The sequence below is a fragment of the Pseudochaenichthys georgianus genome, chromosome 8 (genome assembly GCF_902827115.2).
Source record: "Pseudochaenichthys georgianus chromosome 8, fPseGeo1.2, whole genome shotgun sequence".
Lineage (NCBI taxonomy): Eukaryota > Metazoa > Chordata > Actinopteri > Perciformes > Channichthyidae > Pseudochaenichthys > Pseudochaenichthys georgianus.
The window spans coordinates 7,745,387-7,765,471 of record NC_047510.2 but is presented as its reverse complement, the minus strand read 5'-3'; the positions used below and the strand labels follow the sequence as shown (position 1 = coordinate 7,765,471).

The following is a 20,085-nucleotide window of genomic DNA, read 5'->3' as shown; positions in this document are numbered from 1 at the left end:
GACCTTTTGACAAACTGGAAGAGATGCCGCCAAAACTGAATACGTGACGTGGACCATCAATATATCAACAATTAAACAACATCTTCCATTTATTTTCACACAATACGTCTCCTTGCAGTATCAACACTAATTCGGCTGACTTTTATATTTGATCCAATTAGTAGATAGTCTGTATTTACACCATAACGGTGCACAGCTGATAGAAAGGGACTTTTTTGTAGTTTTTAAAGATATTACTGATTTTCTGAACTACCTTTCCAACTCCTCATGCAGTTGACTGTTACAGGTCTATACAAGTTCATGGTACAATGCATAAGCTTCACATCGAGAGACTGAAACTGTATTTTCCTTTAACGTTCTGTTTTAATTTCACAATCAAGTTTATAGTCATATTATATACGATATTATTATGTTTTATTAACTAGACCACTGGTCTAAACCGCACCTCCTAGTGGTTAAAGCACGTTATTGAATGTTGTTGTTGAAGAATAAGTTATATTTGATGAAAACATTTAAATATTAAGAGTAGCCTACATACAAAAATAGGGGTCAATGATAGAAATATAGAATGGAAAATATCAAGAAGATACTGTAGTGATCTCTACAATAAAACAGTTTAGTGCAGGACGTCCAAAGATATTAACAAGAGGATGTGCAAAACAGACAAACTGATAAGGCTGAATTTTACTCAGGTGTAACTAAAGTCTGATTTAAGGGTTGTTTATATTTCACATCATTAATCAGAATCTGCAAAGTAACAAAAATAAATGTAGTAGAGTAAAAATACCAGGTTAACCTCTGAATTGTAGTGGAGTAGAACAAAGTAGTACATGCTGCTGTAACAAAAACATTTCCCAACTTGGGATCAATAAAGTATCTTAACTTAAGATGAACGATGGCTACTGCCATATTTGCTAAATGTGCATCTGAACCTTGACAAGTGCATGTTTCAGGCTTATCAATTAACAACAGGAGGGGTCACAGACATAAGACCAGCTGTTAAATAAAGCTCTTCTGACCTTAGCTGTCATGTGGTATTAATGCTGCCCATTATGGACACAAGCAATTTTCACCCATGTATTAATTATATGTTTTAAATTTGATAACACTAATGTGTTTCGTATCCCCTAAACCTCCAGGGATGTATACAGTTTAATACTGGCAACTTCTAATTGTGGGAAATACGAAAACGTCTTTTAAAACTACATTTCCCAGTAGAGACGTGCCATAGAACATGTTGCGAAACACACAATAGCCAGCAAGTGTAATTCTGGGGGGGAGGGCCGGGCTGGACCCATCCAAGTCCAGTTTTGGATAGTCTGGCGTGGTTCCATTCCATTTCAAAGAGCTGTTTGACAGCGTAACCTTGTCGCACTGCCACTCCAATATCCAATCACAGAGCTTGAGGGCTAATCACGGGGTTTGTAAAGCAAGGCGGATGTTGTAGTCCCAAACGATAGCTGGGGATTATGGGTAGTGTAGTGTCTTCGGAAACTCTGTAGTGTCTAAACTCCGAAAAAACAATTTGTTTCTCCGAATCGAAGGTTAAAAACACAAAAGCATTGTACACAATTTAAACCAATCAATATTGTGTAATTAACAAGGATAAACTGATGTTTTTTAGTGGATGAGTAATGGAGATATCACTGTGTAATCATTTGACAGTGTGGGGAATACTTCCGGTTTTATTATGAAAACTTCGAGACCGGAAATACTGTTTTCACCCACGCTAACTTTACATGGAAGTTGCCCCATATACAGTACACGTTCTCCTGGCGAGACCTCAAATCATCTTCGTATATCTAGCAAACTGTAGATCCTACACATCCACTGGACGTAGATTATAAAAGTACAATATACACTTCTCGCTAGAAATCTAATAAAAAAGCATTTTAATGGCCAAACTATTCCACAATTTAGGATTTTCCAGAGAGGGTTATTTGTGAATAAACGACCCTCCGGAGCGTTTGCAATCGACAGGAGCATGTTGTTTCTTACACAACCACTAGAGGGGCTACACTTTAAAACGTGACTCTGGGTCGTATTTAGCTGCTGAACAATCGACCTATATGGTCGTTTTTTGTAGGAGGACAGGCTGTCTTTTTTGGATTTGGCACACAAAATGCTGCTTCCCTTTAATGTTACTGTTTTCTAAATCTAATCATTTTAACATTTACTTATTTGGTCATACAGTCCAAAAGGTAGATATTCCATCAGTTTCGTCATTGTATCCAGTTATCAAGATTGAGTTTCAGAAGACTCCATTGATGCTACTTGATCACGTGACACGTGGCGGTATGTCAGGGTAACAGGACTAATTAAAACCTCGGGACACAAATAAAATACCAAATGTACCATATAAGACATTGCTGATGACAAAATCTATGTTATGTCTAAATTTGAAATAAATCATACAATAATATAAAAAAGGTTGATAAAGGATATTTATTATTTTTTATTTATTATTATTTCGAGGTGAAATGTGGATGAAGTGAATGAAAAACCAAATAGTCTGATGGCATCATTTATCTAAAGTACAGTAACTGCAGAAACATATATTGTAAACTGTTTTCATATATTAGTATATACATTAAAATATCTAGAAACAATTTAAAGCAGGAATTTGGAGGATATAAATTACTAGAAAAGTTTCAAAAGAAAACATGAAATCCATCAAATATACAGCTAATTATAAGGTAAATATGGAAACTTAACTTTGCAAATCGAAGGATTTAATTCTGCAGATAACCTCATCTTGACTAAAGAGTCCAAAAGACAAACCAAAATGTCACCTCAGGAGATCAAATCTGTGCACACACACAGCAGCCAGTATAAAATATGCCGCAATTAAACACACTGAATTAATTAAGCCCAGCCGAGTTTGCATTTCCAATGATAGCTCATGCAGACACAGCCCACATACATAAAAGGGCAGAGGGTAAATTAAATTACAGCGGGGCAGCCCTGCGGAGATTGAAATTCGGAGAGGGGGAGGTTTGCTTTGATAATAAAAACAGGAATCTTGTGTCAATAAAAAACTGCTGCCGTGCTTTGAAGATTGAGGTGAAACGGAGGTATAGAAATACATTTAAAAAAATGCCATTTACCTGGAGAGCAGATACAAATACTGCCAACCGTGAGTGTGTGAAATTGTGTAGCAGTATAGCTGAATACGAGAGTGTGATATGGCTAAAGTTACAGCAAAGCCGCTCTGATTCATGCAATTCCCAGCGGGGAGTCTCACATTTGTAATGGCAACAGGAAATAAGTTCTGAAAACAAGCAGTTTGGAAACAAGCCAAGGTGAAATAAATGTTAAACACAGCTTTACTCAAGGAGTCAACGCTGACATGTTTGTAATCATCGAAGTCGGGGGTTCTCAAGTGGTCAGGCCTCGGGACCCACTTTTTCCTTAGTCAATAGATCGCGACCTGACATTTTGAACCACTCAAATCTATTCAACAAAAAATAGTGCAGTAAAATATACTCTTTTCAGCATACATTATTAATTAAAGTGAAGTACAGTGCATCTATCCCTTCACAGAACTAAAGTATGCTTTTAAAAAAGGTTTAATGAGATGATGGAATCAAAGCTGAACTGTATCAGATAAAAAGGAACACATGCTGAAAACCCAACCCCAGAAGGGGGGTCTAGGGGATTCTCCCCGAGGAGATTTTTTGAAATACTAACATATAAACTACCCATTCTGGTACACTCTGAGAAGAAAATAAATAAATCTATTGCTACCCGACATATTTATAATATTTTATGCCATTGTTTGTTTTTCACTTTGTTCTGACAGCTTGCTGCTCCACTCAGAGAGAAGAGTAAATAGGAGATGTCTGTGTGAATTACTTGTGGGTAAGGGTAGATAGCCCCCATTGTTTTGTGACCTGTCAATCATCAAACCGGGGGTCATATTTCATTATGTTTATTTTTATCTGAAGTTGTACCCATGGATGTATAAAGAATAGTTCTACCGCAAAGTTATTCTCCGTGGGGACTTCCGGCAACAATCTTGATTCTGATTGGCCAGAAGACTCGGAAAAACATCAGCAAAGATATTTTATTGAGAAGATGATCACTACGTGACAGAAGTTTTCAAAACCGTTCATGGTCTCCGGTACTTCCAGTCCAATGCCTACTGCATGCACAGCGTTAGAAAATCGGGCCTTCAAAATAAAAGTTTCACTTTTCCCCCCCCAAAAAAAAAGAAAAAGTTTATTTTTTTCTTCACTCACACATCTGCAACCCACCAGCTGAGAACCACTGATCTAAGTTACTTATTACAGTTCCTCAGCTTCATGGTTTCAAAAGTTTGCAGGATTCAGGAAACCATTGTTACTGCCCGACAGCCGCCTTTCATCTTCTCTCAGCACATGTCAGTGTGACAGATACAGAGAATATTGAATTGGACTCCCCCTCAATGATAGTTGACCTCTGCCGGTCTGCATATTAAAAAGATGAGAGAGGCCTGTCATTTTCATCCTAGGTATACCTCAACTATGGTCAATTTTGGCCAATAACAAAAGTTCATCTCAATACTTTGTTATATACCCTTTGTTGGCAATGACAGAGGTCAAACGTTTTCTGTAAGTCTTCACAAGGTTTTCACACACTGTTGCTGGTATTTTGGCCCATTCCTCCATGCATATCTCCTCGAGAGCAGTGATGTTTTGGGGCTGTCGCTGGGCAACACAGACTTTCAACTCCCTCCAAAGATTTTCTATGGGGTTGAGATCTGGAGACTGGCTAGGCCACTCCAGGACCTTGAAATGCTTCTTACGAAGCCACTCCTTCGTTGCCCGGGCGGTGTGTTTGGGATCATTGTCATGCTGAAAGACCCAGCCACGTTTCATCTTCAATGCCCTTGCTGATGGAAGGAGGTTGTCACTCAAAATCTCACGATACATGGCCCCATTCATTCTTTCCTTTACACGGATCAGTCGTCCTGGTCCCTTTGCAGAAAAACAGCCCCAAAGCATGATGTTTCCACCCCCATGTTTCACAGTAGGTATGGTGTTCTTTGGATGCAACTCAGCATTCTTTCTCCTCCAAACACGTCTAGTTGAGTTTTTACCAAAAAGTTCTATTTGGTTTCATCTGACCATATGACATTCTCCCAATCCTCTTCTGGATCATCTAAATGCTCTCTAGCAAACTTCAGACGGGCCTGGACATGTACTGGCTTAAGCAGGGGGACACGTCTGGCACTGCAGGATTTGAGTCCCTGGCGGCGTAGTGTGTTACTGATGGTAGCCTTTGTTACTTTGGTCCCAGCTCTCTGCAGGTCATTGACTAGTCATTGACAACACAGTTGATTTCTTCACACCAAGCTGCTTACCTATTGCAGATTCAGTCTTCCCAGCCTGGTGCAGGTCTACCATTTAGTTTCTGGTGTCAGCTCTTTGGTCTTGGCCATAGTGGAGTTTGGAGTGTGACTGTTTGAGGTTGTGGACAGGTGTCTTTTATACTGATAACGAGTTCAAACAGGTGCCATTAATACAGTTAACAAGTGGAGGACAGAGGAGGCTCTTAAAGAAGAAGTTACAGGTCTGTGAGAGCCAGAAATCTTGTTTGTTTGTAGGTGACCAAATACTTATTTTACCGAGGAATTTACCAATTAATTCATTAAAAATCCTACAATGTGATTTCCTGGATTCTTTCCCCCCATTCTGTCTCTCATAGTTGAAGTGTACCTAGGATGAAAATGACAGGCCTCTCATCTTTTTAAGTGGGAGAACTTGCAAAATTTGTGGCTGACTAAATACTTTTTTGCCCCACTGTATATATAAAAAACCTATTAATATAAGCTAATAATTAGTTAAAAGTTAATTAAAAAATAAATAATATTTTAAAAAGTCAAGTCTATAGACACATTATCATATCTGTAGAAAAAGCCATACAGTAATTGAAAAAAAGTGTTCCTTTTGTGTTTTCTCTCAAGTCCTCCCATTTTCAGCTCATGACAGACTCGATGCAATTACATGTTGAAATGGAAATGTTGTGTTCAAATATAATGTTGTATTTACACGTACTATGGATGTAAATGGTCTGCTAATGCTAAAATCCCAAAGTTCCCTTCAGAGGGAGTTTCTCTCCCACACTCCCCCCCCCCCCCCCTGCCTGAAATGCCTGCATTGGACTCCTTTGTTTAATTCAATAACATAGACACATCACTATGTAACACTTCCATTTCGATTGGCTAGAGCTCCAACACATCGTTTGCCAGCCAGCTAACCAATCGGAGCAGACTGGGCTCTGGTTTCAGACAGAGGGTGAAAATAGGTGCAGCAGCAGCACAGGCAGCATGAGAAAAATAAAGAGCTTTTTGAACATTAGAGCATGGAGACATGTCACGGTGGAGGCACAACATCTAAATATGAACCAGAAAATTAGCATAACATGTCTGCTTTACAAAAGTTTGACACTGAGTCCCAAATCCAAATTCTCTAGAAAAAGCCTTTGAGTTTATTATATGATTGACATGTGGGCAAAAACTGCAAAACAAGACTGGTTGTAAGAAAACCCAAGCTCCCTTTAATTAACCGAGCTCAGATCGGATAAACATAAAGTGTTTATTGTGTTTGTGAATCATAATAATCAAACAATCAATTAAGCCAGTAAACATTCAAATAAAGGATAGAATCACAGGCTGGCCAAATTATTGTAAACAAATACCAAAAACATGAATACAAAATGAGAAATTTCAGTAAATTAAAAGGCATCAATACAACAACAAGGATACAAAGCAGAGTCGATAAATTGAGGGCAAGAAAGTAAACCCAGTGAAAAAGGCACATTTCACAACTCCAAACAAGAGTCATCAGAATCTCATCTTCAATATCTAATCTTCCATTGGTCAAACACTCAAAATCCCACATACACAATCATGTCTCCAGACTGAATGAAGAGTACAAAAAGAAGAGAAAATAAGTAAACACAAACATGAATTAAAAAACGTTTTGTTCTGGATGCAGTGGATGATACAGATTCCACACAGATTAGACCAAAGCAGACGTGTATGGACACAGAAGCTTTGCGTTTTGTGATAACTGATGATCTCAAAGCTGTGATATTTGGTACACACTTAGGTGACAGTAAACCCATAGCAACATTACTACAACAATGCATGAGTAGAAACCTTTGGTGCCACGCTGGTCACAGCACATTACCTTTCAGTTTACACTGCATTACGGCAGTTGATGAAAAAGCAGAACCAACGCGCTAAATGCTTCACAACTCACCGCTAATGCTTGGATGGCATTTACGTGGAGCAAGTATTTAAAACAAATGTGTGTGAAGTTATGGCCTTAAGATCCAACGGCATCAGTTAAGCCATTTACGGGACAGAATGTGCACAATGTTTTCCAAGCAGAGCGTGGTGATCATATTTAACACAAGGTAAAGAGGACTGCATTATGGGACATTTATACTTTTTGTATAGACCAACAATAGGGATTACACATATGTATATTTGATCTTCGGCTGCCACAATTGTCACCGTTAATGTTAAATTGTGTCCGTATAACTTTTGAAATGTTCACTAAATCTATGGAGTCTTATTGTTGGATTAAGGAAGTAAGAGTAATCTGAATGAGAAAATACGCTTGCATATTGACGGGAAATATGTTTTTTGTTATGATTATCAATGCTTTAAGAGGATACATATACAGGAAAAGGGTCCTGCATTATGTAGTATTCTCTATTTGTATAGATTGACCCACAGTAGGGATGTCACATCTCAGTCTCAGCTGCTACAATTTCAACCATTTTTCAAATGTGTCCATATGAGTCCACCAACCTTTGAGATGTTCACTTAATCAATGTAGTCATCTATTTTTCTTGGTTTTGGGAAGTTAGAGTACACTGAATGAAAAAGTATGGGTGCATATTGATGGGAAATATGTTATGATTATCGATGCTTTAAGAGGATACATCTACAGGAAGAAGAAGAAGAAGAAGAAGCTGTTTGTGCCCTGGATGTGTCGCTGTGTAGATGGTGGCACCATTTAATCATGTAGCCATTGCAATTTAAGGACAAGATGTGGAGCCATCAGACAACATCTGTTCAGTTGCATATCATGTTATTGCTCTTGTGTGAGCAACACAAGTGAGAAGTTAAAACACTTGGTTAAGTTGTGTTGTGGTCACATTTTTCAACACCTGACCGTGTTGCACTTCGACCATGGAAATGTACCAATCGAATAACAATAGGCCCGACAGGTTTCAAGACATATCCAAAATATTGCTGAATGCTGTTTTTGCTAATTCATAAAAAAACGAATTTTCAATGCTAAAAGCGTTCATTTACCCCCATTTCAATCGTGTTCATCTCAAATAATGTGCACTGCTAAATTTAGCAGCAAATAATATGACTAAACAAACCCTTTTAGAAGTATGACACCGGTGACAAATAATTATGAACATTTGAGAAAATGAGATCAAGTCGAAGATGAAGGCCAAAGATAAAGTCTATTAACAATGGCACAACTCGGATATGAAGCTGCCAGGTGTCAGCGAACTCAGCATTTCTAATCTACAGTATCGTGGGTAGTGTGTAAAGCTCTGTCGTCACATTTGGCTCACCACTCCTCACTTGTTGGCTACCGATGCCTTCCCTGTAGCCACAGCTGAAGCGCTGTACATCACTATTATCCTGTCAGGTGTTGGGCAGTGTGATAGATCCACTGTGATGCTGACAGAGTTGTGAATGGGTGCTGAGCAGTAAAAGACGGGAGACATGCCCTGTGTGTGATCTTCATACACGAGAGGCTGCTGATAAACAGAGATGGAGTTCTTCCTGGAGGCCTATCAGTCAGTGGATCTGTCACTGACTGAGCTTCATTGTTCACGAGGGGACGAGGAGATCGGGGGGCAGCCACCGCTGATGAATGGATAAACGTCATCCAAACAGTTTAGCAACAAAACACAAAGACTAGATTTTTCTTGTATTATTATTCTATTTCAATTGCTTGGGAACAATGTAACCTAAGGTCCAGAGGAACCCTCAGGATCTTAACAACCTACCTTTTTACCGTGAACTTTTCCAACGTTGAAAATGAGTTATATAACCTAGTTCTTTCAAACTCTTAAGATATATTTCTCTTAATGTGCAAATCTTCGTGGAAATCTCCAACTATCATGTGTTTGTTGTCAAAAACAGTCCTTTGAATAAATGACCATTTCAAGATTCCTTTCCTTCTTGTGAAGCACTGTTCCAGCATTTCTTATGGAACAGAAACACTTGGTCCCTTTTCACAAACTTGATTATATTACAAACTATTTCATATATTCAACAAAAGTCAACCAAAAAGGCATCCTGTCCAACCAGCAGCAAGTAAGGCCTTGTGTACAAACAGACTGGCCAAACATACTTTCTTCAGAAAGTTCTTGGAACAGTGAGTTTTTATTTCTTGGTGTCAGTCAGGATGATGTTGGCTGTGACGAACATGAGGCAGGAGACAGCCCACACTAAAACGAACCCCACCCAAAAGGTGTGGCGGAAGGGAGAGCGGTGCTTGTTGATGGCATCCCGGCCCACCGTGGGCTCCAGGTGGCGTCGAGAGTAATACACGAGGCAGGCTGGGACTATGTACTGGATGCCTGTGCCAGCGTAGGCTCCTGTAATTCCCACCAGAGACTCCAAGTTGTTTGTGAAAAACGCCACAATGATTGGGGGAACCAGGGTAATGAGGGGAAACACGATCCGGTCGACCACCCAAGGGTAGGTGCCTCCGTCCCGAAAGAACAGGGTTTTCCAGTTGTTGCGCAGAGTCACGGCAATGATGGGGAAGTTGGTGCTGATGGTTGAAAACTGGGAACAGGCCCAGGAAGTAGCGCAGGATCGGAATATTCAACACGTCGCAGTTGTCCGTGAAGTTCAGGGTGTACATGTCGTGCAGCAGCGTGCTGTCGAAGCAGAAGATGGCGGTGAACGAGAGCAGGATGTAGAAGACCAGGATCAGGGTGTAGTCCACCAACACCAGGGTGCCCACACGCTTCTTGTCGGAGATGGGCGTCACCACGGAGGGCAGGGAGTGTTGACACATGAAGGAGTAGACGCACACCCCGAACAGGTTGGGCACCCCAGAGAAGGAGGCGACCGCTGGGCGGCCCTTCCCTGAGTCTTTCCCGATGCGGATTAGAGCCAAGATGATCATCATGGTGAACGCTGCGAACAGACAACAGAGGAGGCAGAGTTAAGAACAAACTGTGACAGTAAATTACTGACAAAGAGCACAATACAATACTCTATGATAAGCTGGAGGTACATCACAAAGCCTCATAAAGAGAGATGCATGGATACCAGATTGGGCAATTGGAAAAATATATCCACTATTGAGGAGGTTGATTTTCTGGAAGCATTGTGTCATTTTATTTTGGTCATTTATTGATCTGCTCCCCAAGAGTAATTCATTCCACACTGTCCCTCCTCCTGCCGGTTGACAGTGGGCAAAACAGAGCAAAGAGCCAACAAATGTTCCTGTATGAGTACACATATACATCATTAGTCAAAACAGGGCTACATTTGATTTAATTATAAAAGGTATCATATGTGGTAAACTGAAGAGCCGTTTGGGAGCCGAGCCAAATGATCCGGCTCACCAAGAAGAGCCGGAATTCCCATCACTAGTGCGGAGCACACAAAGCAGACTGTTCACAACGAAGGATCACTTCTTCTTCAAGGAAGGGAAGGTTTCGCAGTACGCAGTCTACTGTCCCGCAGCTGCTGCCTCTCTGTTGGACTCCAGTACTGTACCTTACTCACGAGACTTTGTAAAAAATGGGTGGGGGGCGAATGCACTAACCACTCCGCCAACGCCACAGTCACCCCCGTCGTGCGGGCCGGATGAGAATGTCTGGCGGGTCGGATGTGGTCCGCGGGCCGCCAGTTGGTGATCACTCTCTTATACTGTAAACCAAACTGTATTTTCTACCATAGTCTACTATCTTTCCATCAATCAAGAAGATTCACCACAGCTGCCTGGTTTTTATATTTTTATAAATCTGTGGTAATAATATGAAAGCTGATTGTTGATGCTGTATAACACATGTACTGATGATAACATCTAACTTGATTTTAATCCAGGTTATATTGTGTTGAATATATGCACGATATTGGAAAAAAGTGACATTGACACTTTTCCCAGTGATATGTATTGCAATATAAAAAAGTATGGAATTTCGACTATGATGATTCCAACGTACTTTTGGTTTAAAAAAAACAACCTTTCTGTGACAAAAATATTTTTCATACGACTGACCTTGAGTTTCTTTTGCAACCAAATCTTCCTTTCAGTGTTTTATTTATTTTATTGTCTTACTTTTAGTTTATGGTTGATGACTAGCTGGGCCTGCTTTTATTTTTGTTTGAAAAAAATTGAGCATGAATGAATGTGATTGGTGGTTTGTAGTGGTTGAAAAGCCTGCATGTGGCTGTATGATATTTTTCATTATTACATAGGCTTAGTTGAATACATGATTCTGATTGGTTGTTAATTATTGCTAACAGAATGCTGTGAAGGAGAACAGACCAATGCTAAGGAGGATCAAGGGACTATGTGCAATCATAACAATCCACAGAAAGAAGTCCGGTCAATTGAACGTCAACTTTGGACAATAAACATTAGTTTTCATCCATCAGAATACTTTAGATTAATGATGGCTAAACTGCCCATGTGAAAAAAGAAATCAGAAGGAAAGCGATTAAAAGACAGAGAAAGAAAAAGAACAAAACAGACAGAAGGTAACACTTACAGGAACACGGTATGGGCTCTGACAGCGTTTAAAGACTGGTTAATGGGAAAGCAAACGTAAACGGACAGTTACAGAAAACCTCGATCAGTCATCTTAAGTTACAATGCTATTGCCGCAGTTCCAGCCATTGGTACACCATTGATCTTACATTTCTTCTTAGCGGAAGCCATTTTTTTTATATTTAATAAAAGAATATATATAAATGATCTTTGCTGTAATTTTACCATTGCACATGCAACCATTGAGATTTAGAAGCGGAAACCATACAGTGTTGAGTCCTATTTTTAAAAAACCTTCCGCATGCGAGTAAGTAAGTAGATTATTATGAACTTTATTTTACTTTCGTTTTGATTTCTTTATTTTTAACCACTTCTTCTTCTTGATTTATTGCTAATTCCATGTAAATGTGCCATACTATTATACTTACATTTCAATATGGCAATAAATACTCTAACAGTACTGCTTTAAAAAGGGAAAATAATATGTGAATACAGTTTCTTCTCCCTGAGTGGAACTGCCCTCCAGCTCTTTGTCCCATGAACATCAGACCTAAAATAACAACTAGGGCACATTTCATGGCCCGACATAAACTCATTGGAGCCAGGAGAAGATGGAGAAGCCCCCCCCCCTACTGTTCCTATTGCATCTCCAATGAATTCCTGGAGGTGCCCCTCTGGAGAGTAGCATGAGTGGAGCTAAAGGAGTCCTCTGAGCGTGGCCGTCCTGCTACGGGCTGACAGTCATGTGCACGGTAAGCCACCTCACCTCCACACACACTTCATCAGCCTGTGTCACCAGGAGTTAGTCATAGCCCCGCGATGGCCAGCAGCCAGCTCGGAAAACTTTTATCATCGAGCTGTCCTTTAAAACGCGGGGTGACATTTAGGATGAACCATCATTTGTCACACACATGCAGAGAATGAATTTATAGCATACACTTCCTCTGGGAGTGATGCACATGGAGGAGGGAGAGGTCCACGCTGCCTTTGATGGAAATATTTAAGAGGGTAAGAAGAGCTCGTCATAGAATAGTGTTGTTTGTGTTTCCTGCAAAGATTGAAACAGGATGGAAGGGGAAGTGTGTGCAAGCCAAGGTGGGAACTTACGTTTCAAACTAGCTCTATTAATCAGCTTTGGCAGTGGCACTTTAAAGTATGCCAGGAGGATGAAATTCATTTCAATGATTGAGGAGAAACCATCAGCAACAAAAGACTTCAGGATGGAGATTGGTGACTGAAACTCAGCAAGAATGGAAGTATCTTTTGGGTATTAGGAGACAAACTAGAGAGAAAGCAGGAAAGGAAAAATGTTCACAGAAATTAACACCGACCAAATAAGAGTGGATGAATAAAAAAACACTAGTGCAATTTTGGGGAAAAACACCAAAGGCTTTTTCTGAGGAGAATTGGTTTGGGTTGTGTGGCACAACAATGTAGTTCACTTGATACGAGTCGATTCATTGTTTATATCCATTTTAACAACACATATCTGTATTTTTGTTCACTTGTCAGAGGACTTTGTCTAGAAAGTCGGTTTACATCTTAATGAAAATAAATATCAATAAATACAAAAAACAAAGATGAAGAAAAATATAATATTTCTTCCAAAATAAAAGGACAAAGACTAAGACGGTTTAGCCGCTCGTTAGCATTTCTTTATGTGTTTCACATGTATACAATGGTTCTATATAAAAGGAAGGAAGATAAGCCAAGCCAGATTTAATTTATCATTGAAGATTGCCAATGATGCAACTGCTAAATGAAAAATAAATGATCCAGGTTGTGAACTACTTTCATTGTTTTGTTTTTTTAATGGCACATAAATCCAGGAAAGGTTATCTAGGGGCCACTGAGAGAGGAAGCATACACAACCATAACATATACATATGTGTTGATTGTGAATACACAGAACACAATTACATTCCTCACTCATGTTTCATATTCTTCCATTATATCAGAGTAGATTTAAACACTTCACAGTCAGTGACCCTTTTGCACAATTGTTTGATATGTAATGCATACTTGGCCTACCTCCAATGTAATCTCTGGCTCTGGAGTAGAGCTCTATACACACAGAGGTCAAATGGCTGGGCTTCAGACCAACCTTCAAGGACACGTTGCTACAGATTCACTGCTGCATATGATGACTATTTCCATTATAGAATGATCTCTATATTAATGTTTAAGTCTATATCAAATATATCTATAGATAAAATGAAAAAAAGAACAGTGAAAAGGTCTCATTTAAAACCATTTCTGAGCCAATGACGATGTCAATTGCTTATTTTTTAGCACCAACACTCCAAAACGCAAAGAACTTGCTGTCAAATATGACAAAGAAAAGCAGCACTTTCTCACTTTTTAGAGCCTGAAACCAAAGATTATTTGGGGATTTTCTCGGTAAATGACCGAAATGATGCATCCATTATCAAAATATTTCAATCATTGCACAGACGTGTACAACAGTCACTCAATATGTATTTTTTATATCTACTTGAGGCAATAGTGTCTGCTGTATTGCTGCGTATATTCTCCACCTCTCTCTGCCAAAAAACTATTTGAATGTGTGAAATCGCTACCCATCAATACAACCCATCTGTCTGCTCCCTTTGCTCTCCGTCTACTTTCTCCTTTAAACTCTCGTCTTCTTCCCACCTTTCTGTCCGCAAGACGCTACATGTGATACTCGAGCTCAGCCACCTGTCTGCCTGCTGTACATGAGGTAAGGTTCAGGACAGGAGAAAAGGAGCCTTCTCCTCTCCGTCAGGAAGGAAACAAGCATGGGGCTTTTAATTAAGAGTGCCAGGGGTGGTTGGCCACTACTACATTAACTTAAGCAACTTTTCGCAAGTTCAGCTAAGATTTAGATGCAGCAGGAGAGCCTGAGAGAAAGGACAGCACGATCCCAGTTACAATAAATTGAGGGCTAATAACTAAATAACTGAACATCTTTCTAATTGCAAAATCTGAAGGCATAACATTGAATCCCTTTCTGCCCACATTTCACACCGCTCCATGCTAATTAGAAGTCATTTATCTTAGTTAAGACACAGGAAGTAACCTCTTATTTTTCAAAGAACACTGAAAGTCAATCAGATGGTAGAGAGGAGCTGAGAACAAATTCCCAAGAATGAAGCTTTTCATAATGTGCTCATTTGTCATCGACTCTAAGCCGCACTGTTCTACACCAAGGTGGGCAAAGCACGTCCCACCCATGACAATATGATCACACTTATCTCACCTGTGGCTGTGAATCTCAATGCCGAGCACGACGCAGCCATGAAATAAGCACGTATTAGCTTTGATCACCTCGGAACAAAACAAAGGCTGGTGCTTTATTTACATAGTAAATTCAGTCTCAGGGAATTGGATTGATGTACGCCATATTCAAATGCATTATTTAATGACTGTCACCAATTGAAACCGATAACACAAGCAAATGCATCAGCCTTACACCGTGTGTTAATCTAAACATTATTGCTTGCGCCTTACTTTATGATCTTTTTACGGATTGACAAGATGAAAAAGCCTCTTTAAATTATGTCAGCTGATGAAGTCTGATCTCATACATTTCTACATCTTCCATTACAAGCCAGCAGCAACAAAGCCTGTGCAGATATCTGTCAGAATATGGTGATTACATTCACTTCTAAACACATTCTGGGGCACGGAAACACTCTCCCGTGGATACAGTATGAGGCAGCACAACGGGAACTGAGTAAATTGAGCATGTGTCAAATGGCCACATATCACGTCCGCATAACTATGCCCGTCCATCCTGAAGCCTGTGATTTATATCGTCTTGTATGGGGACGGCAATGACCTTGTGAGGAATGCCTCAACTTTACAACCCCCCAGAGGACGCTCCAACAGCTGTATTCTCACCGCTGGCAAACAAAGCTGTTGCGGCTAAGCCAAGGCTGGCAGACACTCTCAATGCTCCAAGGAGTCATTGGCTGCGTACGGAGAAGCACTCTTCAGAGGCTATCTCAGAAGAGATGGGATTCCTGAACTCAATTAATGAGGAGAAAATGGTAGAAGGTGAGGGGTCATCAATCTCATGTGCGATGAAGCAAGAGAACGCTGCAGGCTTGGGGGTCTCGCGCCTCGTGGGGGAAAACTCGGACCCTTAAACGGAAGCAATTCGAATTTAAAGTCGAAGTACTATTTGTCAGTTACCACAGAAAACCTAAATAATCCTAGGAAATTTTGGAAAGCAATAAAAATCGATATCCACCAGTGAGATCCGTAATGAGCTACCTCCGTGCCTTACCACAGCATCTGGCACTATATCGGACAGGGCCACTATGCTAAATTGCTTTAATGAGCATTTTGTGTCCTGTGGTTCTCTATTTGATTCTGTGACTAACTCTGCTTCTGTAAACACCACAGTCTGTGACTCTGAACAATGTGGTCTGGAAAACCCTTTCAGTTTTACTCCTTTTACTGTCAATGTTGTTCATGAAGCCTTATCTAAGCTAGATCCTAGGAAACCGGCTGGCCCGGACAACTTAGAACCTTTCTTTTTAAAGATAGCTGCAGATTTTATTGCTCCACCTCTTACTACTCTTTTTAACCTCTCCCTCAGCACGAACACAATTCCAAAGGTATGGAAGTCTGCTTATGTCTTGCCTTTACTGAAAGGAGGGGAGGCAACTATTTTAAATAACTATAGAACAATCTCTAAATTGTCAGTTCTGGCTAAGGAGCTCGAACGACTTGTGAGTGAACAAGTAAAGGAGTTTTTATGTATAAATGATATCCTGTCTAAACATCAGTCAGGATTCAGAAAGCAACACAGCACCATCACTGCCACAATGAAAGTGGTGAATGACATTACTAGTATTTTAGATAATAAGCAGAGTTGTGCAGCTCTGTTTATTGACCTTTCCAAAGCGTTTGACACCGTCGATCATCTCATCTTAAAGCAGAGGCTACTCAGTATAGGCCTGTCCAGCCTTGCAGTGGGGTGGTTTGTGAACTACCTCTCTGAAAGGTCCCAATGTGTTCATTTTGATGGACTGTCTTCTGAGTGGTTAAACATTTCTAATGGTGTACCACAAGGTTCTGTTTTAGGACCACTTTTATTCTGCATACTGTATATAATAACAGTTTAGGTGATAATGTGGATGAAGCTACTTTACATTTTTATGCGGATGATACCGTGATGTATTGTGCAGGTCCCTCCATTAAGGAGGCTGGTGTTAAATTACAGGCTGTTTTTAACACTATTCAGACTCAGCTCTCTGAATTAAAGCTTCTTTTAAATGTGGATAAAACCAAGGTAATGCTCTTTTCAAAAGCAAAAAAGACACCAAAGCCTGTTTTTGATATTGTAACTACGCAAGGAACAAAACTTGAAGTGGTTACCTGTTACAAATACCTTGGTATCTGGCTTGATGATTGTCTTACTTTTAAACTTCAGGTCACTAATCTGCTTACAAAGCTGAGGGTTAGGCTAGGTTTCTTCTCCAGGAACAAGTCCTGTTTCTCGCTTGAAGCCAGGAACAGGCTCTGTGACCTTTTTACCTGTGCTGGACTATGGTGATCTGATGTATATGAATGCACCTGCCCATTGTCTGGAAAAGTTAGATGCCGCCTATCACAGTGCTCTGAGATGTGTTACTAACTGTAAAGCACTTACTCATCACTGTACCCTGTATGCCAAGGCAGGTCTGCCTTCACTAACTGTACGGAGGCTCAGTCATTGGTACATGTTCATCTATAAAGCCATGTTGGGTAAACTATACCTTTTTATATCTGCTCTCTGATCTCTCGACGAATTGAAAGTTGGTATTGCCTGAGATCTCATGATGTTGTTTTATTAAATGTGCCAAGTGCTAGGACTGTCTTAGGGAAGACAGCTTTAAATGTGCAGCTCCACTAACTTGGAACAGTCTGCAAACCTGTTTAAAACTGAGCACTTTGGTTCCCCTGCATCACTTTGAAACTCGGCTGGGTGACATGCCGTTTGATACTCATGGTACCTGTCACTGTAAATAGAGTTTTGTAAACTGTACCCTGTACATTATGTTGTCTTCCTTATTGTTGTTCTGTTGTTTTTATGTTACATGTGTAACTAATGTCCTGCAGGTCACCCTTGAAAAAGAGATCTTTTGATCTCAAGGGGCTTTCACCTGGTTAAACCTATTGGGACGGGTGGCGCAGTGGTCTGTGCATCTGACCATCAGATCAAGGGGGGTGCTGGGGAACTCCAGTTCGAAACCCGCTCCTGCCGCCACTGCGTCAGGCCGTTGTGTCCTTGGGCAAGACACTTCACCCGGATTTGCGCCTCGATGACTTTGAGGCGTGAAGATGGACGGTGTGGCGCAGTGCGCTGTGCAATGATCATCAGATCAAGGGCTGTCCTTGGGCAAGACACTTCACCTGAACTTGCTCCTGTGGGTATTGTCCACAGTGACCATTGCATGTATAAAAAAATATGTGTAAAGCGCTTTGAGCACTGGAAAAGCGCTATAATAAATGTAAGAAATTATTATTATTATTAAATAAAGGCTACAAACAAACAAACAAATTCATTGATGATGGTGAGAAGGTCACTTCTCAGCAAGAGGAGTGGCACTACTGCTTCTTAAACATATATGTCTTAGGGATATAGGGATGGGAATAACGTGCCTACATGACTATTGATTTCTGCCACATGTTTCAGTTTATTTAGGAACAGAATCATTGCAAATAGAAAAACGCTCAAAAGCATGGTGCTATTGAAGTAGAGACGCACCTTTTTGGGGGGCGGAAATTGCATTATTGTGATCAAGAAGTCCATGTTAAAAGGCCATGTTAGCAGCTGTAGCGCAGCACAGTGTTGCAAGGCTAAATAACGGAGCTAACAGCTATCCGATAACGGAATTTAAGTTGAATTAGGTGTTTAAAAAAAAAAAAAAATGGGGAAAAGGTAATTTATAAAGTTAACATGATGTGTTCAAAGGGAAATGTGAACAGTTTTTGCACAAAGCAGTTGTTTGAAGATGTTATCACAGCAAATTATGATAGATAGATATTACAAAGTGAACCGAGTGGCATACTTTGTCAATTCAATTTTTTTAACAAATATTTTTTAATGAAATGTCATCATAAATAACCTTTCAATGTAAACATCTCCCCCTGTAGTGCTTTTAGTGTACATCATTAATTAAGAGAGTCCCTCCTTGCGCGCTCTTGGATAACCTCTTAGCTCATTAGTAGCCCGGGCTCTTTGCCCAGTTCTCACCAGGGTACCACTAAGTTTAAGCTGTGGCAGAGCTCCATCACAAGAGACCCGGAGCTAAAGTCGAGGGCGGTTGGGCGACCTGTGATAAGTGGTCGCCTTGCCACGCAACAACTACTGTGATCTGGAGATAGGACTTTCAGGAGGCACAACATACCGTTTATCACTCCACACTGCAGCTCAGGTTCACAGGGATGAGCCAGCCACACTCCATGACAACATCCGACAGCTTCATGAAAACATCAATTAGTCCACCCACTCAGCCGCAGCGCTGACAACTTCTATATTGTCAACAGATAAGAAGTTCTCTATAAGTTATAAGTTGATAACCTGTTTCTGCTTATTGATATATATTTTATCATATAACCTGTTTGTAAGAAGAATTATTGTTCCGTTTTAATTATTTAAATGTCATCATAAAGAAATCATGATGAATTTAACTTTAAAGCAATATTAAAAGTACACGTATATTATTATTTATATATGTACTATTTCCTAAGGTATATTATTGGTAATTCAGGACAAAGACAAGCTTCATTTAGAAAATTCAACAAATGTAATATTTTTCGGAAATGAATGAGTAATGTCAATTAATCGCAATATTGACCAACATTATTGTAATTTTGGATTTTACCATAATCAAGCAGCTCTATTTCGTACTGCATCTGCACAGGACTGAAACCAAATTAAAAGTCCAAAGATTTAGGATTTAAAGCAAAAGATTTAAAGTCAGACCAAATGGCAGTGCAGCTTTAATAACTTCCTTCCAACCACTATCGCCTTGGAACGAAGGAACCTCTGATGTAAACAAGGCACTGAGGTCACCGACTATAATTAAAAGCTTAGAGGCTATAGACCCAATTGATCATGTCCGGGGGCTAAAGCAGACATCCACCAAACATTTCCCTAATCACCCTGAAACTCATCTCAGCAGGAAGTCAACTTCTCATTACGCTAAAACATCGATACTGAGAAAGGATGGAGGACAGGGGCACTAATCAAAAAAAGGGGAAGCTTGAAAGTAGTATAGTATATAAACACATAAATATATTAAGTTATATTGAGTAAACACATATTTCAGTCCGAATTAAGTAACTA

The 20,085-nt window shown here is 40.0% G+C and overlaps 1 protein-coding gene across 1 annotated transcript in view; it reads right to left on the bottom strand.

Annotated features, from left to right (window-relative positions):
* Nucleotides 1–6,444: 6,444 nt before the first annotated feature.
* Nucleotides 6,445–20,085, bottom strand: part of tmem104 (transmembrane protein 104) — a 110,275-nt gene continuing 96,634 nt past the window's right edge. The window contains 2 exon segments of the mRNA XM_034089322.1: nucleotides 6,445–9,811; nucleotides 9,813–10,174. Coding sequence (XP_033945213.1) covers nucleotides 9,410–9,811; nucleotides 9,813–10,174 — 764 coding nt within the window. The 3' untranslated portion in view covers nucleotides 6,445–9,409.